This window comes from Ursus maritimus, unplaced genomic scaffold, assembly GCF_017311325.1.
Source record: "Ursus maritimus isolate PB19 unplaced genomic scaffold, ASM1731132v1 scaffold_2, whole genome shotgun sequence".
NCBI lineage: Eukaryota > Metazoa > Chordata > Mammalia > Carnivora > Ursidae > Ursus > Ursus maritimus.
Genome location: NW_024424452.1, coordinates 2,170,132 through 2,194,248, shown reverse-complemented (window position 1 = coordinate 2,194,248; position 24,117 = coordinate 2,170,132). Strand labels below are relative to the sequence as shown.

The 24,117-nt window shown below is 53.5% G+C and overlaps 1 protein-coding gene and 1 long non-coding RNA gene across 3 annotated transcripts in view; both read left to right on the top strand.

Annotated features, from left to right (window-relative positions):
- GNA12 (G protein subunit alpha 12) overlaps nucleotides 1-16,914 on the top strand; it is a 106,334-nt gene extending 89,420 nt beyond the window's left edge. Inside the window, exons 3-4 of the mRNA XM_040634711.1 lie at nucleotides 12,596-12,646; nucleotides 14,153-16,914. Of these exons, the coding sequence (XP_040490645.1) occupies nucleotides 12,596-12,646; nucleotides 14,153-14,722 (621 nt within the window). The 3' untranslated portion in view covers nucleotides 14,723-16,914. The remainder of the gene's footprint in view (nucleotides 1-12,595; nucleotides 12,647-14,152) is intronic.
- A 3,539-nt stretch (nucleotides 16,915-20,453) lies between these two features.
- The window catches only part of LOC121103722, a 6,390-nt gene continuing 2,726 nt past the window's right edge, over nucleotides 20,454-24,117 (top strand). The window contains exons 1-3 of one of the 2 annotated variants that reach the window (XR_005835920.1): nucleotides 20,454-20,945; nucleotides 21,075-21,199; nucleotides 22,517-22,652. This is a non-coding gene — a long non-coding RNA (uncharacterized LOC121103722). The remainder of the gene's footprint in view (nucleotides 20,946-21,074; nucleotides 21,200-22,516; nucleotides 22,653-24,117) is intronic. The other variant, XR_005835919.1, reaches the window with a different exon arrangement.

Here is a 24,117-nt window from a genome sequence, read left to right as displayed (position 1 = left end):
TGTACACGGGCACAAGTGGTTGAGGCTCAGCTTAACATTCCGCCAGCAAAGACATCTTTTCCTAACCTCACAGCACAAAGATTTTGAGCTGTGTGTGGTTTTTGTTTTGTTTTGTTTTGTTTTTGAAGTCTGTAGTTTTAGTTTTTGTTTTTACATTTAGGTCTGTGATGCATTTTGAGTTAATTTTCATGTATGATATGGATAAAGGTCTGTGTTCCTTTTTCTCCCCCCATACAGATCACCAGTCTTTCCAGCACCATTTTTTAAACGATGTTCCTTTCCCCCACTCGAGTTGCCTTGACAACTGTCAAAACCCACTTGGCGTCTACGGGAGGTCCTGTTCCCGGACTGTCATCTCTGCTCAGTTGTCTGTGTGCTTTCTTTCCCACTTTTACTCCCCACTTCATAGAAAGTCTTGAAATCAGGCATTGTAAAGACATTTTTCTTTTATAAAATTAAATTATCCTAGGTCACTTTTTAAAAATATGTTTTTAAAATGAGCTTGTCATTTTCTGCCAAAAAAAAAAAAAAGCCTGCTGGGATTTTGATGGGCATTGTACCAAGTCTCTAGACCAATTTGGGGAGAACTGGCATCTTCACAACATTGAGGCTTCTGAAATTCATGAACATGGCACATCTCTCCAATTATTTAGGTCTTGAATGTTTTGTGCCAGTGTTCTACAGTGTCCAAAGAAGAGATTTTTAACCTCTTTTTAAAAATCTGTTTTAGCTATTGCAATAAGGTAGGAAATATAAGAAAGGAAACCTGGGGCACACAAATCTGACAAGTTCCCATTGGCAGATGACACAGAAAATGCGAAGGAATCACCCAAAAAGTCTCAGAACTAGTGAAGTCAATTCAGCAAGGCTACGGGGATACATGTATAAAATGAACGTTATTTCTGTATGCTAGCAATGAGCACATGGAAACGGAAATCTAAAACACCAATGCCATTAATAAGTCCTCAAAAACGGGGGAAATACTTTGATGTAAATTTAATAAAACACGTACAGGATTTATAGGATTAAAAATGACAGGACACTCATTAAAGAAATCAGAAGATCTGAACAGATGGAGAAGACGGATCGTGCTCCTGGATTAGGAGACTTCCCAAAGGAACAGTGTCCATTCTCCCCACATGTATAATCAGATTTCTGTTCCTACTAAAATCTCAGCCTGACCTTCTGTAGTTATAAATATGATTATCGCAAAATTTGTATGGAGAGGCACGAACGTAGCCAAAACAGTTTTGAAAGTGAAGACCAAAGTGCAAGCCATCCGTGTCTCAGGCGAGACGTGGCGTGCAGGTGCGGTAATCCCCACAGTGGTACTGGCGGGGAGAGGGGCGCACGGGTCAGCGGAACAGACCCAAAGCTAGAGCCACACAAGGCTGCCCAGCCAGTTTTGGTAGAGGCGCGGAAGCAGTCCAACAAAGGAAGGCTAGCCTCTCACGTGTGGTGCTGGCGCGGTTGGGTATCCATAGACCAAAAAAGAAAGGAAAAGAACAGTGACTAAATCTCACGACCTTAGGCACGACTTAGACTGGAGCATAGATTTAAACGTAAAATAGAAAGTTTTGAGAGCACAGTAGCAACTCTGGGACCTGAGGCTGGGTGAAGTATTCTCAGACATGACTCCAAATGCAAAACCCATAAGGGGAAAAAAAATCATTTTTGAAAAAAACAGTCAATTTTGATTTCCTCAAAATTACATCTTCTGCTCTGCAAAAAGACCCCCTTAAAAGGCTACGGACAGAAAATATTTGCCAACCACACATCTAACCAAGGACCCCTTTCTAGAATACATAAAGAATTCTTGAAACTCAACAATAATAAAACAATCCAACTAGAAAGTGGGCAGAAGATGTGAAGAGATCCTCCCCCAGGAGGCTGTGCATATGGCATACAGGCACGTGGAAGGGTACTCAGCATCGCCAGCGCTGGGCCATCGCAGATCAGGGGAAATGCGGAATCATGCTGAGATACGTATCAAATCAGAGCAGTACACAGCAGCTCCGCCAAAGGTGGTGACGGTGCAGAGAAACCAGGGCTCTGCGCGTCGCTGGCGGGAAGGTAGAATGGCGCAGCCGTCCTGCATGGTAGCCTGGGGGTTTCTGCTAAACCCGAGCTATGTGCTTAACCATGTGACCCAGCCGTGTCGTGAGCACTTCTCCCGGGCAAGTGGAAACTGTGTCCACGCAGCACGGGCACATGAATGTTGACGGCGGCTTTATTTGTGATAGCCAGAATACGGCCACAGCCACAGCGTCTCCCGGCGGGCGGCTGGCGGAGGAAGGCGCGGTGTGTCCCTGTCATTGGAGACTCAGAGGTAGGGAGGAACAGACCGCTGATGCGCACAGCTGGTTGGGTCTCAGGGCGTTTCTGGTGACTGAAAAAGCCAGTTTCAAAAGGTCACTTGCTGTGAAAGTCCACAGACGGAAATCGGATCGGTGACTCTAACTGGAGAGTGGCGGTGTTACGGCTGCCAGGGGTTAGGGATGGCAGGAAGGAGGGTGGGTGACTGGAGGGGTGTCTGGGGGGAGATCTCTGGGCTCACAGATCACGTCTCTCTCGGTTGTGGAGGGGACGGTAGTTACACAAATTTACAGATGTGATGAGGTGCATAGAACTGAGCGCACGTTGTAGCCACGTCAGTTCCCTGGTTTTGATATCGCACTACACTAACATGAGACGTAGTCATCAAGGGAGATAGGGCGATGTACACAGACCTCTACTGTCTTTACAACTCTCTGTGCGCCTCTAATTATGTCAAACTACAAGATATGTAGCAAAACAAACATTCCTAAATATATTGTATTTCTTAGTGCTAAGTGGAATTGGTTTTTTTCAAATTTTATGCTCCAATTGTTTACTCCAAGTATTTAAAACTACACTTGATTTTTGCATATTGACCTTGGGTCTTGTAAATTTGCCAGACTCCCTTATTGGTTCTATTGTTAGCTTTGTTATATGGATTTTGTATGCAACAGTCATGCAGTCTGCATGGTTTTATATCTTGCTTTCTGATTCTTACGCCTTTTATTTATTTACCTGCTTTTTTGCTTTTTTTGCACTAGGTATAGGCCTCGCAACATGGACTATAAATCAGAGGTTTCCACACCTCGGGTTTAATTTGCTAGCCTGGCTCACAGAACTCAAGAGAACAGTTTACTTACTAGATTTCATGTTTATTACAAAGGATATTAAAGGATACAAATGAACAGCCAGGCAAAGAGATACATAGGGCAGTGCCGTTCCTGAAGGGTCCTGAGCACAGGAGCTTCTGTCCCTGTGGAGTCTGGGGTGCACCATCCTCCCAAAAATGGAGACATTTTTGTTGAGCAGCCTAGAAGCTCTCCAAATCCTGTAGGTTAGGGATTTTTATGGAGACTTCATTACACAAGCATGATTGATTAATCATTGGCCATTGGTGATTGATTCAACTTCCAACCTCTCTCCCCTCCCCAGTGGTCGGGGTGGGGCTGGAAGTTCCAACCTTCTAATCACGGTGGGTTCCTCTGGGGACCAGCCCAAGGATTTGGAAATCCTGATTAACGTAAACACAGGTGAGGCTGAAAGGGGTTTGTTATGATACCTTTATCTCTTTATCACTTGGGAAGATCCCAAGGCTTTTAGGAGCTCTACCTGCCAGGAGATGAAGACCAAATACACATACATTTCTTTTTTCTTTCTTTTTTTTTTTTTTTATTATGTTACGTTACTCACCATACAGTGCATCCTTAGTTTTTGATGTAGTGTTCCATGATTCATTGTTTGCATATAACACCCAGTGCTCCATGCAATACGTGGCCTCCTTAATACCCATCACCGGGCTAGCCCATCCCCCACCCCCCTCCCCTCTAAAACTCTGTTTGTTTCCCAGAGTCCATAGTCTCTCATGGTTTATTTCCCCTTCTGTTTACCCCCCCCCATTCATTCTTCCCTTCCTTCTCCCGATCTCCCTGCTATTTCTTATGTTCCATAAATGAGTGAAACCATATGATAATTGTCTTTCTCTGCTTGACTTATTTCACTTAGCATAATCTCCTCCAGTCCCATCCGTGTTGCTGCAAATGTTGGGTAATCGTTCTTTCTGATAGCTGAGTAATATTCCATTGTATATATGGACCACATCATCTTTATCCATTCATCTGTTGAAGGACATCTTGGCTTCTTCCACAGTTTGGCTATTGTGGACAATGCTGCTATGAACATTGGTGCATGTGGCCCTTCTCTTCACTATGTCTGTATCTTTGGGGTAAATACCCAGTAGTGCAATTGCTGGGTCATAGGGTAGCTCTGTTTTTAACTTTTTGAGGGACCTCCGCACTGTTTTCCAAAGTGGCTCCACCAGCTTGCATTCCCACCCATGTAGGAGGGTTCCCCTTTCTCCACATCCTCTCCAACATTTGTTGTTTCCTGCCTTGTCCATTTTTGCCATTCTAACTGGTGTAAGGTGGTATCTCAATGTGGTTTTGATTTGAATTTCCCTGATGGCTAGTGATCTTGAACATTTTTTCATGTGTCTGTTAGCCATTTGTATGTCTTCATGGGAAAAGTGTCTGTTCATATACATACATTTCTTACCATAAATTGCAATACCACAACTTGCTGAGGTCTTGTGAAGAATTCTGTGTGTGTGTGTGTACAAGAAGACTTTGGTCTGTAGTTTTGCTTTTTAGTAATGCTTGTCAGTTCTGGTATCAGGGTTGTGGGGCCTCATGAAAGGCATTAGCACGTATTCTTCCTCTTTGGTTTTCTTTAAAAGTTTGCATAAGATTAGTGTTACTTCTTTGAGTGTTTGATAGAATTCATCAATGAAACCACTGGGCCTCAGGTTTTCTTTTTGGGAATTTTTTTTTTTAAGATTTTATTTATTTATTTGACAGAGAGAGAGACAGCCAGCGAGAGAGGGAACACAAGCAGGGGGAGTGGGAGAGGAAGAAGCAGGCTCCCAGCGGAGCAGGGAGCCCGATACCGGGCTCCATCCCAGGACCCTGGGATCACGCCCTGCGCCCAAGGCAGACGCTTAACAACTGAGCCACCCAGGCACCCCAACATTTTTTATAACAAATTCGTGTTTGGTTTTTTAACTTTTTTTTTTTTTAAGTAAATACAGGTCTATTCAGGTTTCACTGTTGGTAAATTGAAATCTTTACAGAGTTTTATCCATTTCATCTAAGACGTCCAGTTTGTTAGCATGAAGTTGCTCATAACGTTCTCTTCAAATCTGTGTAATGTCTGTAGGGTCCATAGTGTAACTCTTCTTTCATTGCCGATGCTAGTGATTCCCTTTGTTCTTACTGGATTACTCCAGCTAGCACGCTATATATTTTGTCGGCCTTTTTGAAGAGCCCCGTTGATTTTTTTCGTTGCGTGTCCATTTCCTATTTCGGTGATATGTGGTCGTTATTATTTCTTTCCTTCTACTTACCTTGCATTGTCTTTGCTCTTTTTACGCTTTTTGAGAAAGAAACTTCAGTCAGTGATTTTGGATCATTTTTCTTTTCTAGTATAAATATTTTTTTACTTTTAATTGCAGTATAGTTAACATACAGTGTTATATTAGATTCAGGTGTGCAATGTAGTGAGTCAGCACTTCCACACATCACTGATAGAAACATGTAGAGGTACAGATTTCTCCCCTAAATAATACATTAGCTACGTCTGAAAGTATTTTTTTAAGATTTTATTTGTTTATTGGAGAAAGAGCATGGGGGGTGTGGGGCAGAGGGAGAGAGAAAATCCTGAAGCAGACTTCCCACTGAGCACAGAGCCTGGTGCGGGGCTCCATCCCAGGACCCTGAGATCATGATCGGAGCTGAAGGCAGACACTTCACCGACTGAGCCACCCAGGGCCCCCCAAACATTTTCTAATGTACTTTGTGATTTCTTCTTGGTTTCTAGTATTATTTCCCTGTGATTCATGGTGTTTCCCTCTCCGTGCTTGCATTTCCCACCTGTTCTTGCACTAGAACCCTTAGTGTATAAATCATAATTATTTTAAATTCCCGGTCTGTTAATTCCAAAACCTGTGCCATATCTGAGTCTGGGTCCGATGCTTGCTTCGTCTCTTCAGGCTGTGAGCTTTGCCTTTTAGTGGGCGCTGTCATTTCCTGGTGAAAGTCCGGCATAACGTATCCGTGGCTGGCTGCAGCTGCGTCTTCTGTCCCCCGTAAGCTGCGAGTCTCTGTATTCACCCGCCTCTCCAAGGTGGGGGGCAGCAGTTCGCCCTGTAGCATCAAATCTGGGGTGGGTCTAAGAAGACTTGTTGGTTTTCAGCTTCTTCACCGTTTGTCTTCTTGCGAGGACTGGAGGGACAACTTGGAAGTTCTTTGTGCGTGGGATCAGAAAGGTGGGATTCTGCAGCAGAAACCTTTAGGAGCTCGCTGAGCCCTCTGCCTCCGCACCCCCACTCCCAGCTCCCGTCATCCCCTGATGGAGGTGCTTGCTTATCTGAAGGAAAAGAATGTCTAAAATCATGCTCGGGAATTTCTTTCTAGCTCATTTTTCTGTAGTGGTCCCTGTGATACAGATGAATAAATCTGTGGTTGTCGAGGCTGAGTCTAGAATTTGTACTACTAACCGTGCGGAAGTGTTTCAGGAATGAGCCTAACAGCTCTTCATACACCCGCAGAGTTCACAGTGTACAGACAGCACCACCCTTACAACCCAGACAAGATCACAGTGAGACGCCACTTCACACCCGCTGGTGCAGCTACAGGTCAACACGCGGCGGCTCGCGAGTGCCGGGGGGATGGGAACCTCCTTACCTTTGCTGATGCAGATGCAGACGGTGTCGTCACTGCGGAACACAGTGCGGTGGCTCCTCCAGAAAGTAAACATGGACCGCCACAGGGCCCAGAAATTCCACTACTAGGTGGAACATATGCCCGAACGGATTGAAAACAGGTGTTCAAAGGGAAACTTCTGCGTCAGTGTTCCTCACAGTAGCCAAGTGCTGGAGGCAGTCCGGCTGCCCGTCCACGGCAGATGGGTGAACGCTGTGTGGCGCGCCCGTCGGGGGGTATCAGCTGTAGAAAGGAGTGGGGCACGCACAGCTGCTGCGACATGGGTGAACCGTGAGCGCGTGATGCCGGCTGGAACAGGGGAGTCACTGCTGCTGGGCACGGGAGTGCCCTTGGGGGTGACAACAGTGTTTTCTTCAGACAAGGCAGAGCTGGCGGTTGCACATCACTGAATACACTACATGCCACTGTGTTACATACACTTTCTTTTCAGGATTTTTTTTTTTTATGTTTTATTAAGTAATCTCTCCACCCAATGTGGGGCTCGAACCCACAACCCCAGGATCAAGAGTCACGTGCTCCACTGATTGAGCCAGCCAGGTGCCCCTGTACACACCTTTAAATGGTTAATTTTATGTTGTGTGAATTTGACTTCAGTTGAAGAAAAAAATCGCAGATGAGAGGGGCCTGGCACTATAGAACACCCACTCTTGACCTTTTCCTGGGGTCTTAATCATGGATGGGAGGGAGCGGCTGTCCCTGGGAACTGGGGTGGGGGACTTCACAAGCACGGGGACATCCGTATGGCAAGGCAGGACCGCCAGCATGAGCCAGCCTTAGGCCAGCTTCCCCCGCACCTGCGCGTCCTGGGGCAGAAGTGCGAGGCCGCCAGCGTCCCGGGCTCTGCCCCCACTGGACACACTGTGAGCCTCATTTGTTGTGGTTTGGTTTCCACTTTGAGGGGTTGATATTTTAATAAATTTTGTTTTTAATTATGTAAGATATCTGCATGGTTCCAAAGTCAAAATACATTTCAAGACATCTAGCTCCTGCCCTTGTGCCTCCTCCCCTGTTCTCCCCTTCCCCGTACCTCATCATTTTTATCTGTTGCTGGTTTATCTTTGCGTCTCCTTTCTTAAATATAGGCAAATAGCAACTGTTTTAACTTCCCCACCACTTCTTATAGACAGGGAGACTCTGTTTCGCCCTCCTCCTCTCACGTAGCCGCGTGCCAGCCGTCCGCCGTCCACAGCTGTGTCTGACTCCCCGCGTGAAGATGCCGCGCTTTGTCCAGCCAGCCTTCCTTCTGTCTGTGGGCACGTGGGATCTTCCCTGGCTTTTGGTATCATAGATGGTACGGTGAGTCTTGTACCTAATATCTTAGGGTCACAAATTAGCAGTTTACAGGCACCCAGAGTAAAATTTGAGAATCTCTGTTTCTATGATGTGTATTAATATGATCCTTTATCTTTTTCCAGAATACTTCCACAGCTGTGATATCATTTACTCTCACAAAACCCCAGTGAGATGTCATAGGTATTGGCAAAGCCTGAATTCAGGATGAGGGTTTCCTTTTGGGAGTTAGATAATCTTTTTCAATTATTTGTAGAAGTTCTCTATTCAAACATGTTGTTTGGTTAGCATATCTATTAAGCCAACGTTATGTCTTAAATTTGATATTAAGTTTGGGGGCGCCTGGGTGGCACAGCGGTTAAGCGTCTGCCTTCGGCTCAGGGCGTGATCCTGGCGTGATGGGATCGAGCCCCACATCAGGCTCCTCCACTATGAGCCTGCTTCTTCCTCTCCCACTCCCCCTGCTTGTGTTCCCTCTCTCGCTGGCTGTCTCTATCTCTGTCAAATAAATAAATAAAATCTTTAAAAAAAAAAAATTTGATATTAAGTTATAGAAATGAAAATCTGACCTTTGGAATACTCTGTTGTTGTTTCTAATATACAACAGTTTTAAAATTTTTGTTTGTAATTTGTTATGTTTAAACAACTGAAGTAAGCTTCGGAGTCCTCTAGCTCACCATTGACAAGCCTGTGTCTCTGTCCCACGCGACTGACCCCATTTTAGAATACACACCAACTTCACAGGGTCTGGGAACTATAGGAACACCTCATGTGCGCGGAGATAGGATTTCAAACCGGAAGGGCACCAGCCCCAAGTGTAGACTCGTGTTCTCTTTGTAACCGCCCTCCCTTGGTGTCCCCGTCCCCATCTTAACACCCGCCGTTGTCAGTGGCGGCGGGCGCTGCTCACACACTCGCCTCCACCACGCGCCCATCAGCCTGCAGCACTGGCAGGAAGTGCCAGGAATTGAAGGGTGTCATTGCTGGCAGGAAAACAGGTGTGACCAGTCGGCCTGGATATTGATCTTGAAGGCCTGGTCTCGTGCGGTGCTGAAAGAGCCGAGTCTGTTCTCTCGCGGTCTTGAATTAGCTGGATGAGGCACACGAGGTATCCACTGACGGGGCTGGCTCATAATGGAGGGACCGCCAGCACGTGGACGGATGGGTGTGCAGGAGGGTGTGTCTGGTGCTGGGGACAGGAACTGCGAAGCCGCAGTGAGCCTGCTCCATGTGATTCGTCTGCGGCAGGCGTGGGTGCTGGTTGCTCCCAGGGAAGACGTCAAGTAGAGTCCGTTTGCCAAAAAGCTCATTCTCTTTATGGGTGTGCTCTGTCCACGCCCTGCCCACTGCCTTCGGCCACGTTCGCCCTTCTGTGGCACAATTGCAGGTACCCCCAAAAGACCCGCTGCTGCTTGAAACTGATCGGCCCTCTTCTCCACCACCAGCACCCCCAGACCCGTCCAGCTGCTGGTAATAAAAATGCCCGTTTTCCTGGGAGTTGGTCAGGAAGGCAGTCTGATGTCAAGCCTGTGCCTAGTGGCCTCTGAGCACATCCTAATGAGTTTTTGTCTTGTCTACTCCATGGACCCAAGGTGTTATTAAAGACCAAGGAGGGTTATAAAGAACCCATTTCTCGTGTACTCTTTCTCCTCAGACCATGTGACTGCAGTGGCCATTGAGAGGACCCCAGGACTGTTTCGCCACATGTGATACTCTTTTTGTCAAAGTGCCATCGTCTGTTTGGTCTGCTGACAAACATACCTAGTCTATGATTGTGAGAGAGATTCTGAAAGCTGGAAAGCCCAAGGTCAGGGTGCCCACAGACTGGGGGTCTGGTGAGAGACCCTCCTGGTTCCTGGAAGCATCTCCTTGCTGTGTCCTCACGACACAGGAGGCAGGAGAAGCACCCTGGGGTCTCTTTTATAAGGGCACTGACCCCGTTCACGGGGGCACCACCCCACTATGCCCAGCTGCCTGATGCCATGGCCCTAGGAGCTAGGTTTCAGCACATGATTGTGGGTGGGGGGCAACAGTCCGTCTGCAGCAGGTGCTGACTGGTTCATTCCACGGTGGCACCTTAGTTCCTGCCACTTGCCGTTTCTCTGAGGACATGACTCCATCTCCCAGTGTTGGAAGTCTATCAGAATTTGAACCTGGACATTTTAAGGAGCTGGTGCTCTGGGAACCGTGAACCCCGTGCAGATGATCGTTCCGTAGGCTGTGTGTCAAATCCGATGGCGGACGCTTCAGTCCCTGACGGTAAACCACAGTGTCTGAACCACGGTTCCCGCTCAGCCTGGAGCGGCCACGGAGTGTGGAGCTCAGCAACTCCTTGGGGTTGGAATGAGCTGATTCTCCTCTTCCCCCCGGGACAGAGAGCTCCAGAGCAGCTTGCGCGTGGACCCACGAGTTAGCACCGAGAAGGGGCAGGCTGGCACGAAACTGCGTTCCCCCTCCTCATGCGCCAACCCCCCCAGAGCATGGAGGCGGTGGCAGAGAGCCCCAGATAAATCTTGTACCTTCGAAGGAGTGAAAGGATGCTAACATTTGGAGTGCAGGTGGGGTGAGCCTGATTTCAAGCTCACTAAGGATCTTTCCATTCAAACTGAGACATATAACTTTCTCTTCTTTTTAATACTTTATACTTAGCTCATCATTAATTGTGTCCTTGGGGGCACTTTTCCTTTCACACCTGTACTGTTGGGGTGAGCACACACGTCTCACTGTCTCCCCGGGACAGTTGTCATGCCGTGGTGACGGGACGTCGGCCGGGGCATCGGCGTTGCTGTGACTTTATACCAAACCAAAACCCCTGTGAGCGGAGCATATCCTACTCTCTTTCCGCCTGGCACCACCACATGCCTTCGAGTGGCCCAGGGTGGCCTGGGCTGTGAGGGGCCGCCACCAGCTGGCCTCCCGGTGTGCAGACCGCTGGAGTGTTCATCGGCTTCCCTGCACCTCCAGAGTCCCTGAATGGGAGGCAGTGGGGGCTGAGAGAGGGTTGTGGGGGTGTCATGAATCGGATGGGTTTGTTGTCTTGGCCCCTTCGCGGACCCGCTGCCTCACCCTGTGGAGAGCGCTGACCCCACGCCCAAGCTGGTGTCAGAGGCGGAGAGATGCCGAAGGGTGCGGCCGGCAGAGTGGCAGAGGTGGGGTGCTGGGGAGCGAGGTTTCCGTCCTGCAGTCCCGGGCGCCGTCTCTCCCACCTGTGTGTCCCTAGAGCAGAGCGCAGACTGTGCCCACCGCACCCTGCCGTTCAGGAGCACTGCATTTGTGAATCCTCCTCTGTGCCGGAGTGTGTGTGATGCGTGTTTCTGTGCCCCTGAAAAACACGCTGTTGTCAATCCTCCAAAAGGCCGTCGTCGTAAAATGGGATAGCTGACTCCCACGGAAGGAAGCTGACTCCTTACTGTCCTCGTTTGGGCCTGTTGGAGACCAACTGGGGGAGAACTCAGGTCGGGAGCTGGCTACTCCTGTCATTTTCTTCTGTTTTCTGTATTATTTTATATAAAGTCCCAGGCTCGAGCCGTCCTCCCGCACCTTTCCAGTGGTCTCCTCCATGACAGTCTAGAGTGTCAGCCTGCCACCTGCACACTTCTGTGTGACGCAGACGGACGTGGGCTTCCCCGGGGTGACTGTCCCCAGGCGTGCGTAAGGGAGCCCATGCAACCCAGCGCCATCCGGTGGCCTGTCTGCCCCAGGGAGGCTCCCTCGGAAGCCTGTGGGAAGCTGTTTGCTCCATGTGCGTGCGGCGTGCTGAATTGTCTGCATTCTGCTTCTTGAGGGAAAATCGCCACGCCTGTGCGTTCCCCCCTTCCTCCGTTCCGCTCCCGTCAGTCAGTGTTTGAACACCCTCTAAACGCTTCTCCTGAAACAGGGTCCTGGGTGATCGTAAGGTGCCCGTTCTCTGGAGACCGGTGTCTGTATCGGCGTTCAGAGTGGAGAACATCCAGGGGTGACGGGTTCACTCTTCCACCGCAGGGATCCAGACTGAAGGTTGTCCTCGTTCTAGGCTGCAAAGCAGGTCGTGCAGACATGAGGAGAAGCAGTAGAATGTTAGGCCCGTTTCTGGAATCTGTTAGGTGTGTGGTCACGTGTCTGTTGTTGAAGATTCACCCTTTCTAGAGACCACCTGTGCGGTGCCCTGGGCCATCTCTGTCCAAGCAGGACTGCTCACGGGGTCCTAACGCAAGCTTCTGGCTGGGGAGCAGGCCAGTGTGCGCGCCTGGAAAGGAGTTAGCCCGGTCGGAGGGGTCACCAGACTCACCCCGGGTGCTTTGAAAACACGGTCTGAATTTGAATCCTAGAGAAACTGCATTTAAAAATATTTTCAACTGTGTTTTTAATTTTTAAAAATGTCTGTACATTCTTAGTCTGACTTCCCATTTATATGGAGGCAGAATAATACTCGTGTGATTCTGTTATGATCTCCTAGTGGCCACACCAGGGTTCTCCACCAAGACTGAGCCCTGCATGTTTTTCCTCTGTGACAGGGTGAGTCGGTGAAGTACTTTCTGGATAACTTGGACCGGATCGGCCAGCTGGTGAGTACAGACCCCCCCCCCGCCAAGAGCCGCGAGCCAGGGTTAGGAAGCGTGTGCGTGGAGGCCCCAGCAGCTCCCCTCAGGCAGGTGTGCACACCATCCCTGGGTGCCCCACACCCCACCTCCGATGACTGTGGTTGGGGCTGTGATGTCTTGCTCTCACTCAGCTCCCGACTCCGTGTCAGGGCGGAGGGAATGTCAGTGCGTGGCGTGAGCATTTCCTCCTCCTCACATTCTCAGTCTGAATACCACGAAGGACGCAGGGATTCTTTAGTGAACAGAGCATTTCCTTTAACGTTTTATGCTGAGAAACACACGCACACAGGGGCGCCTGGGTGGCTCAGTCATTACGCGTCTGCCTTCGGCTCAGGGCGTGATCCCAGCGTTCCGGGATCAAGCCCCACATCAGGCTCCTCTGCTGTGAGCCTGCTTCTTCCTCTCCCACTCCCCCTGCTTCTGTTCCCTCCCTCGCTGGCTGTCTCTGTCAAATAAATAAATTAAATTAAAAAAAAAAAAAAAACACGCACACAAGGACAAATCGTCAGATGAGCCCTCAGGCCGGCCCCCCTCCCAGGAGCACACGCATCCTCGCGTCATTTCACAGTAACAGGGCTCCAGAATCCTGCCCACGATGCTTGCTCCTAAGACGTCCGCAGCCTTCCTCAGTATAGACCCACGTCCAGTCCGCTCGGGGATCTGCCCGGCTGTCTCATTAGCGTTTCCCCGTGTGTGGCTTGTTTGGCAGTTGGAATCCGCGCCCTCATAAGGCCCGTCCTTCACAGTCGGGCCATGTCACTTAGATGTCTTCTACTCTGTAGGTTTCTCCCTCGTCTTTCCTTTTTTCCCCCGTTTACGTGTCAGAGTAGCTGGATCATTCCTGCATGGGGGCCTCACATGCGGCTCGCTGTCCCCTCCCTGAAGTGTTAGCAAGGAAACCTCTCTGTCCCTCTCACCCCTGTGAACAGGCCTTGGACCCAGAGGCCTCGTCGTCCCTGTTTGGTTTCTGGTGGGGCTGCTGCCCGCGTGATTGTGCATCACGGTCCTGGAGGGTTTGAACTGGGCAGTGCCAGGCTTGCCGAAGACTTCCCAGAGTGATGTATCAAGTGTATTGCAGACGAGCTCTAACCAGCATTGCAAACCTAGATTAAATTAGTTCACAGTAAGGTTTGGAAACACGCATGTTCTGGAAGTCAGAAAAGTAAGGAGGTGGCTGTGGGCGAAACAGACCCGGAGGTCAGCGCCCTGTGGACAGGGACACGGGTGAGGTTTCTGGCTGCGGCGGACAGCGGGGGTTCCGGCCACCTGCCTCACGCCGGGAGCCTCTGTTCGCTTGAAACGAGCTGCTTCTTGCCTTCGCTTCCTGTTCCGTGGCCAGCGTCTGATTGCACAGATGGAAGTGGCTTTTGGTGTTTGGTTCAGCTTCTCACCCAACTCTGTCGGACTCTTGATCCTTATTTTCCCGGGTTCTTCTCCTGCTAAACTTCTCCCTTCTCCCATATTTTACAGAATTACTTTCCTAGCAAGCAGGATATCCTGCTGGCGCGGAAAGCCACCAAGGGCATTGTGGAACATGACTTCGTTATTAAAAAAATCCCTTTTAAGATGGTGGACGTGGGTGGCCAGAGGTCCCAGCGCCAGAAGTGGTTCCAGTGCTTTGACGGGATCACGTCGATCCTGTTCATGGTGTCCTCCAGCGAGTACGACCAGGTGCTCATGGAGGACAGGCGCACCAACCGGCTGGTGGAGTCCATGAACATCTTTGAGACCATAGTCAACAACAAGCTCTTCTTCAACGTCTCCATAATCCTCTTCCTCAACAAGATGGACCTCCTGGTGGAGAAGGTCAAGACCGTGAGCATCAAGAAGCACTTCCCAGACTTCAAGGGCGACCCGCACAGGCTGGAGGACGTGCAGCGCTACTTGGTCCAGTGCTTCGACCGGAAGAGACGGAACCGTAGCAAGCCGCTGTTCCACCACTTCACCACCGCCATAGACACGGAGAACATCCGCTTCGTGTTCCATGCTGTGAAGGACACCATCCTGCAGGAGAATCTGAAGGACATCATGCTGCAGTGAGAGAGGACGCCCCTCTCTGTCATCCGTGGCAGCCTCAGCGGCCGCTGGTCACACCTCCCCGGGCCTGCAGGGGGCTTCTCGGATCCATGCCGCCGTCGCCCAGCTCAGGAGTGCCGCCACGCTGGCCACACCGCCGTGCTCCAGGCCCGGGGACATGGACGCTCGGACGTTAGCTACTGAACCCGGGGCGTAGTCAAACTACTGAGAATCCAAGGGGTCACTTTGGTATTAATGCGTAATACCTAGTAACACAGCTTTCTCTCTCTCTACAGAAACTATATTCCTTCTCTGACACAGTTTAATCGAGGATTGTGTGTGAGCGGCCAGTGTGCACGTGCACGCACACACTCTGTAACGACAACACAAACCAGCTGGCCTTGCAGATGGCTTTTCCTGTAACGTGCGAGTCTTCCGTGAGACAGACCTCAGCGCTTTGCCTCACGGTGGTCTGCGGGAGATCGGGTGCTTCCGCTCCATCTCCCAAAGCGCGCGTGGCCTTGTAGAGCCCTGGTTCCGGTTCCTTGCGAGACCCTGATCCAGGCGCACAAGATCAGGCCAGGGGCCCCAGCTTTAGAGGTGGGCGTGGGCTTGCCTTAACGCCCCACGGCCAGTGTGCCGGCAGTGGGCGTGCCTGTTACGCGCACCCGCCCTCCCTCCCCCAGGCCTTGCAGGTGACTGTTCTTGCAAGTCCTCTTCTGACACCTGCACTGGGCTGCACCCACGTTCCCTTCTTTTGGAAGGTACTGGAGCGCTTCCTCTTCCTCTCGGGGCTTCTGACACTGGCAGGAGTCCTAGCAGAGCCTCTGGGAATGCCGCAGCTGACCTTTCAGAAAGCCCAGACTCGCAGAGTTTCTGCACACTGCCACCACCCGATGCCTTTGGACAGCCGGTCCCCACTCGCAGCTCTGCTTGAAGTCTTGATTCTTACCGAGGTCTCCTGCTTCCGTTCGTGTACACACGTCACCAGCAAACACTACCGGACATAGCTCTCGTGCGGGAGAAGCTGCCCAAGCCCGTGAGTGTGGACACGGGCGGACAAATGTCCCCCTCTGTGCACTTGCCCGCTTACCTTTGTGCAGGGGTCTCTCCCTGGCTGTCAGTACACTGCATCCCCAGCTGGTCCCGCCATGTGTTCCTCTCCTAGGAAGGTCTGTCCGGTGTGTTGGCACTTTCCCCAGCACTGAAAAGGGAGCAAAAAGAGCTTCCTCTAACTGGCACCAGGCCGTTACTGTAGCCGAGGAACGCGTGTGAGGCCCCCGTCCCAAGGCCACCCTGTTCCTGATCCTGCGTCCCTTTCACATCTCCCTCCTGGCTCCTTTCCAGCCAGCAAGATAAACATGAATCTTGTGGCAGATGCTGACCCAGAAGGAAAGGGAGCCCAACCTGCTTCTGAGTCACCCTTCTTATCAGTGTTCTTAATGAGGAGACAACATGAAATTCTTTCTCTCTTGGTGCTCAAGGCTTTGTGTCCATGTTTGTTGGGGTTTTGGGTTTTTTGGCTGGGAAAAAACGTTGCTGTTTTTGTACTGCTTCCTGGGGCTTCTCATAAACCGAAGGATGTGACCCAGGGTCAGTGCTGATGACCGTGGCTTAAAGGAAAAGGAGCACTCTTGGCAGGCTCCCTCAATGCAGTCCGGGGTCCTTCCAGCCCGGGCCCCAGTGTGGCGGGCCCGCCACGCCAGTCACTGTCGGGACCTCACCAGCTGCCACTCGCCAGTGGGGGAGCCGCCATACTGGCCCCGGCCACTGGCCACACTGCTCAGGGCGCCTTGGGCCGGGCTCTGCCAGCCGTGTGCACGCGTGCTCCATCCCCTTTAACCTCGGAGCGGAAGCACGCGAGCAGGAGAGGCTGGGGCTGCGCACTGAGCCGCGTGGGGAGCAGGGCAGGTGCCACGGCCTGGGTGCCTGGGTGGGTTGGGTGGGGGTCTCTAAAGGCCCCGGCTCAAAGTTCTGGGCTTCGTCGGAATCGGGAAAGGAAAGTATTTGCAAGGCTCAACTGAAAGCATTCACGGCTTTCCCACACATAGACTGTAGTTGTTTCGTCTCCAAAACCTTCGGCTTTTGTGTTTTTTATTTTAATCTCACTGTTATCCTTGATTATTGTCTTTTTTATCGAGTGTTGGAGAAGCAGGAGATAGTCGTGCCTCATCTATTACTGCAAAAATGTAACAATAAACTTCCTCAGAATAAGATCTTCCTTCGTAGCTACACTGTTTATGTAGAGGGATGTGTGTCGGCTTTTCCCCGAGATGCTTCTGTGTTTGTAGAGAAACGACCTCCGAGCCTTTGCGTTCAGCCTTGTGACGTGCAGGGATCTCCAGTATCCGTATTGTAACTTTTTTTACTCCTTGGATAAAAGAAAAGTAAGTCAGGTTATTTTAACTCCAAGATCCAAAATTCTCTCAACACGAGGTTCTTAGTTAGGATTGCCTTGCTCGGGCCTCCTGGGGACAGGCGGACACGGACTCGGTGGGACTCGTGGGAGAAAGGCGCGCAGTGGGTGCTCGGCTCCCGCTTTGCACCCCGCGAGCCTTGGCTGGAGGGTCCGGTGTGGTGACAACCACCTTTGCTCTCTGGGCGTTCATTAACATCTATCCTCCACATTCAAACCCAGCCACTAAGTCAGATTTTCGGTCCCCAAAATCAGAGCCCAACGACCCTAACTGTACTTGAAGGTTCACCAGCTGATCGTCGGCTTTTATTTCTGAAAGTGACAACGCAGAACCGTCACGAGTACTGCTTTCCGTAAGAGCATCTGAAACATGACTTCCAAGCTGATAAAAGTGTATTGTACACAGAGACGAGTGTGTGCATACATGTGTGAATGCGTGTGCACGTGCGTGTACGGCCCTCACGTGGTGTGGGGAGGGGAGGCCCCGAGCGCGGCTCTGTGGTCTAAGAGTGCGAGGAGAAGGGCCTGCCGATGGACACTCGACACGGCCTGAGCCCTGCGACGAGAGGGCACCAGAGGGAGGGGCAGGTGGGGAGTCTGCCGTCCTGACCCCCAAGGTTCTCATCCCAGCCACTGCTGCTCGAAGCATGAGTGACTCCTAGCCACGGACGTGGTTCGTCACACTGTGGTCTTTTCCAGAAAGAGGCATGCGGGTGCTGCCCAGTGGCCGTGGCCCGGGCGGGGAGCACTGCGGTGCATGTTTATGTGTGGGAGGGGCAGAATCCCCTCTGGGAAAACGCCAGTGATGAGCATGTCACGTGCTCTGCGTTACCCCAGGGCTGTGGGCTGAGCTGTTTGGGTTCCAATCTCAGCACGTGTCCACGCCAGACGGGAGAGGTGCCACAGTCAGACCCCCGAGGAGCTTTGTGGAGGCCCCGGGCTGAGCCGCCCAGGCAGGGCCTGTCCGGTAGGAACTTGGTCCTAGCGGATTCCCAAGCTCCTGGCGATCTCACTGTGCAGCCAGGGCTGAGGGCCACCAAGGTAGACGGAGATCCCAGAGGCTTTCTCCCAGGCTGGATTCTGGGCTTTGCTCAGTGAGAATTCGGTGTCACAATCTAACTAAAGGCCACCAACTCTGGCCCTCGCTGTGACCAGCAGCCTGCCTCGAGGAAGCAGTGGTGGGTTTGGAGAGAGGGTTCTGGCTGAGGCTGTCCCAGCCCTGGGCTGTCTCCAATATTTGGTCCCACCTTCTCCATAAGGTATGTCAGATGTGCGTCAGCGGCCTCGTTCTGAAGCGATCCCTGGAAGCTGAGGGAGCTGGTGCGCATGTTTCTGTGCGTCGCTGACTTGGCTTTGGGGCCACCAGTCCGGGTGGGAGGTGGTGGTGGGCCTGCAGCTCAGGGGGCCGAGAGCCCCAGTCTGGGGACATTGGGCTCCGGTGTTATTCACGAGGCACTGCTGGGCCCTGGCAAGGGGTCAGGTCCCCCAAGAAAAGGAACTTGCTCGGTTCATGGAGACGGTTCACCAGCTTGGCAGCTGCCGGCTCACAGTGCTTCCGGGCATGCGATGTGCGGGTTGGCGCCCAGGCTTGGGGAAGGGTGAGGGTCGAAGCTCAGGCGGTGGCCGCGGGCGGAGCCCCTGCTGCTGCCATAGTCTCGCTGCGTGGTCCGGCTCCTGCCTTCCGCCGGGGAAGGACGTCAGGGCGCTCGAACTTGGAGGCCGCTTGCTCCGTGGTGTTCGGATGGCGTGTTGAGATAGATGGATTTGGTCTCCATGTGGCTGCTCTTCTCTTCAGGTGACCCTGACAGGTAACTCCCGGGGGCCCCTTCTCTCACCGGGCTTCTCTCCTTGGAGGAGAGCACGTGTCCGCAGCCGACCTGACAGCCCTGATGCTGGTGACGCCTCTGAGCCAGACCTGGAGCCACGGGGCTGCCAGAGCGGCGTGTTGCAAGCTCCGGGCTGTGCCTAATCAGAGATCGCGGAGCAGCCCCCAGGGGGCTGAGCCGTCCCAAGGCCATAAGCCCACATTCCAGCAGGAGAAGCGGGTTTCCAAGTATCCAGGCAGGGGGACGTTCCTAGGGGCTGGTGTCCCTGTGTGGCCGGCGGTGGGGGGGGGAGATGGGGGGAGAGTGGGGGGGGGCCCTCATTCCAGCCCAGAAGGCCAGCACGGAGGGCGGCAGGCTCTCCTAGCTGGTTGGAGGACAGGAGGGCTGGGACAGGGCGGGGGCACAGGTGGGGGAGGTTGCTCGGGGGTCTGACTCCGCCCTGTGGTGGCTCCCCCTCCTCCAATCTTACCACGAGGCAGCAAAACCTCTTAAAATGTCATCGTGTCTTAGCCAGAGGGACCTGAAGACGTTGCCGCTGGCTGATTATGAATGTGGCTCAACTGGAAAGTGAGGGTCTCGGTTTCCAAGCTGCTTATAGAAGGTAGTTTTTCTCTTCAGGGCGTTTTCTGTTTCATGTGTTCGTAACGTGAACCAAAGTGAAACACGAGAGCAGCGACTCGGGGGTTCCTGAATGAGCCCGAGTTTCCCATCAGGCCGGGGCACGGGCTCGCCAGCGCCGTGCCGCAGGGCGGGCATCCCTTCTCCAGCGGCTCCTGTTCTGTGACAAGAAGGGGCCGTTGTTCCAGGCCTGTCACTTCCAGGCCTTTGCATTAACTGTGAATTCACTTTATTTTGTGTTTGTAAAAGCTGATGTATTTCCCCCAGTGAACACAACCGCAGCCGTCCGCGGCCATGGTGGAGTTTCCCTGTGGGAACAGCCCTTCCCCAAGGGCCTGCGTGGACCGCGCATCATTGGGTAAGGCTGCCCTCTGTCCGCTGCGGCGCAGGGAAGAGCTTGACGCCCTCCTCCCCCAGCTCTGGGTCCGCTCTCCCAGAGGACGTCAGAGTGACCACCGGGAAAGAAGACAGAGCAGGGTTGCCTAAGGCCCCGCTTTGTGACCTCTGCCCTGAAGCCGAGGCCAGAGACCCTCTGTCCTGCCACCAACGGTCTAGAAGTACTTCGGGTGCCTGTGCCCGACTGTGCCCACGTGCCCCCACCCCATCCAGGGATGGGTGACGCTGGAGGCCCTCCCACCAGTGCCTGTCATGCTGTCCTCCTCAGACGCTGGTCCCTGCCGGCTGTCAGCAGCGAGCTCTCGGTCCCCTGGGGGACCTGGGACCTGCCCTGAGAGTTGGCCACGTGGTCTGGGTGAGCCCGGACACCTTTCCCAGACCCACCCGCAGACAGGTGGGCAGAGCTCTGGCTGTGGTCTGTGGGCGGCGGGTGGGGGCGTGTTTCGGGGAGCACTCAGGCAACTTTGGCTGTTTCCCCACCGTCCGTCCTGTTTCGAGTTGAGCTCTTGCTAGATTCTTTAACAAGCCTGCCTATGACGGAATTTAAAACCGATCTTTCTGTCCATCTCTAGAATCTTAAAGAATCATCTTTGGACCTCTTCAGGTTGATTTAAAACATTCCAAATATCCTTTTTCTAAACTCATTCAAACTAACTAAAATTGGCGGTTATCCTCTGACCCGATGAGGTGTTCCATGCCCCAGCCCGTGCCCTGTGCGCGCCTTACCTGCCCCGCCGCGTGGCCCCCATGCTGCAGCCGCACCCCGGGCCGAGCGTGTGCCGGGGACCCCGCAAAGGCTGTGGCATCGCGGCTTCAGTGTTCCCTGCGGATGCTGAGTTCGGAGCCCGTCCGGGAGCTTCACCGAAGGAAACTCGAGGAGGAACGGCCACCACCCTGGAAGTTCACACAGAGCCGAGCCCGCCCACAGTGCTGCTGGGTAGGCCTCCATGTATGAATGCCGTGTCCCAGGCGAGAATACCTACCGAAAAGGGTAAAAACGCATTATGTGGCCGCGGTGGTGGGTGTACCGTGTTCTGTGTATGTGATTTTGATAAATGTACTAAAATTTGCCTTGAATTGCCCTTGCTTTCCCGGCATGTTGCATCCCGTCGAACACCAGCTGCTGCTGCCCCACCGCGTGTGACGTCTTTCGGATGGAAGAGCACAGGTGATCGTGGATCCTGGAGTGCGTGGCTCGTGGCGCAGATGCCGTTCCAGAAGCCAAGGCCTCCCGCCGGGTCTCGCGTGGGTGCTCGCAGCCTCGGATCTGGGCCCTCCCCGTCCTCTGCCTCCATGCCCTGTCCCGGCCCCCAGCGGGAGCGCCCTGTACGGCCAGTGCTGCTCCACAACCCCTGCCACACACCCTTACAAGCGCGGCCCGTGGCGGGGACCCAGGGTGAGCAAGCGGCCGGGCCACAGTGTGGAGCCCCCAGCCTTGAGAAACGCCGTGGGTTAAGTATTAGTATAAGAAATAACAGCCACCCCACCTTTTCTTTGCATTCCATCCCTTCAGAGGTGCAAACTTGACCCCAGAAAGCATGGAAACGGGGAATGAGCCAGTGTGATAAGTAGGATTCCTAACCACCACCACCCCCCACCCCCGTCAGGGACATGAGCATAGCGGTGCCTCGGGGACGTGCGCTGCGTGGCTGTGTGCGTGGGTGAGTGGCCAGAGCTCCCCCGCACACACACTGCCCGGCGCCCTGTGCACCTGCAAGCCCAGCGCGTCCGGCGGGAAGGAGCGCCTGCTCGGTTCAGAGGGGGATGTTCTCATTTGCAGCTGACTTGCAGTTCACCCCCCACCCCGCAGGCTTTTTCTTCACGTGGGTTGACAGCATTTATTAATTTAAGAACAAAAACATAATACATAAGCAGTTCAGAAAATTTGAACTGCGCAGAATTTACTCTGCACATTAAAGTCCTCGGGAATCTCGGTACTAAGATGCCGCGCTCGGGAGAATTTCCCCTTGGCTGTGGGACTTTTATAAACACGGACGACACCGATCTAGTAGTTTAATCCGGTTGTGCCTATAGCTCCTGGGATTGGGATGGGCAGAGGGGATGGGAGGTAGCGCCGCGGGGCCACCAGTGATGCCAGGGTGACAGCCAGGATGCCGCTGTCCCCACCTCCCCTGAAGCGCCTTTCTGGGGGGAAGCGCCCAGGTCATTCCTGAGGGACGTGGCTGAGGCCCGATGCCATTTCAGATGAAAGCTGCATGGGGGTGTTGACCCCTCCCTGCATCCTTCATGCCGGCACACTTGGGGCAGGCGGACGCAACTCCTGCTTGTCCTGCCGGTGACGCTAGGTGGCTTCTCTCAGAAAAGCCCCTTTCTGCACACTTGGGCCCTGCACGGTACTCTCCCTCTCCTCCCGGGACCCCCGTGCTCCCAGCCCTGTCCCCCGGCTTGTGACTTGCCTGCCTGTCCAGCGCAGCCCCTGGGAGCATTGGCCCAGGCAGGCCTAGGGTAGAAGGCAGCAAGCCGGCCTGAGGGCTCATGGTGGGAGGCCCGTGCACACAGAGGGTCAGGCGTGTGCCTTCGGACATTCTGCTCTTACTGTAGCTGGTGTGGCGAGAAACAGCGAGTCACCGATTGTTGCTAAAAGTCTGAATGAGGAAAAAGACGGTGATGTCAGCCGCAGACAGGATCCTACAGCCCAGAAGCCGCCTGCTGTATCAGTCACCTGTTCCAGGAGCAGGTGAGTGCGCCCCACACGTGCCATGCGGGCTGGGAGCTGGTGGCGAGTGGAGCTCAGTGTCCTGCCCGGTCCCCGCGGAGAGAGGGGGGAGTGAGAGACCCACGACACAGCCTTGCAAGCGTGGGGAAGCCGAGCGCTAAGAAGAATGTGACACGGTGCTCAGCATGTTGGTGGGACCTAGAAGGAAGCCGCGTTGGCCATGACTGAGAGGTGACATTTAGGCTGCGCTCTAGCCAGAGAGCTGGCCGGGAGGGAGGGGACAGCGCCAGAGAATCAGTGTAGCAGGCCGCGTGCGGGCGCAGCCTGAGGACAGGGACGCGGCCTGGTGCAGTTTCAGTACCTCACGAGCGTGCTTAGATGCTCGGGTACCTGCCGCTTGGGGTGGCCTCGCGGGAACCTGGTTGGTTGTGTTTCCTGTTAACTCCTTGGGCGCCAGGGGTCATTTCAGAGGCAGGAGGTGGAGGCCGGTCGCAGAGCTCAGTGGGGCGTGGGCTGCGGCTCTCGGCCACCTCCGGTGAGCGAGTCCACGGGTCACCCTGGTCCTCACGGGGCGGGGGTGGACTGAGCGCGTCATGGCCCCAGGACGTTTCTTGGAAATTGCTTTTTTTAAATAACCCCCTGACTCGCTTGTTTTCATTTGTGTCTGTGCCCAAGAAGAGAGTTCAAAAATAAACCATGGTTATTCTGGGTTCTGGTGAATCCAGGTGCTGCCGGGTGGTGCTGGGCAGGGCTGCACCAGCCGCCTCGGCCAGCCCTGCCCGGGGACGCGGCAGCTCTCCAAGCCCTGCTTCTTGACGGTAGTGCGGCCCGCAGACTCCCAGTTACCCTGCGGTGTTAGCTTTCTGAGGGCTTCGAGCTGGCTGTTTCCTCAGGCATCCTTGAAACCGGGTTCGTCTATAGCTGGCCCACCGTGACCTGGAGTCCTCCCGGGCTGTCGCCTCGGCGGCCCGGCCTGGCAGCGGCCCCGGCCCCAGTTCGGAGCTGCCGGGTGAAGCCCTGAACCCCTCCCTCCCCCAGCCTTCTTCGGGGTACTCGCTCGCTCTGGACAATCCGCAGAGCCCCAGGGACTCAGGCGCTGTGCAAGCTGGCACCCGCACCCCAGTGTGCCGGTCCCCACCCACACCGCAGCCCGACCTCCAGGGAGTCCAGCAACGCACTGCGGCTGCTGGAACCTCCCGGGAACGTCTGAACTGGGGCCCCGACTCCCCTTCCTCCTCAGACTCACCTTGCGACGCTGAGGGGCCAGTCTGCCCTCTGGCCCTGCTGCCTTGGGCAGATCCCCAAACCCAGGGACGAGGGACATGCGCACGTCCCCGGCGCCTAGATGGACTCGTTCAAAGGGGCAGGTTCTTTGCAGGAAGATCAGCCCGTCCCTTCCCAGGTGGATTTGGGTCTCGTGGCCACCGCTTCCTGTCAGGGCTGAGAGCAGCTTCTTGAGGCCCTGGCTCGGACCTTGGGGGGGGGG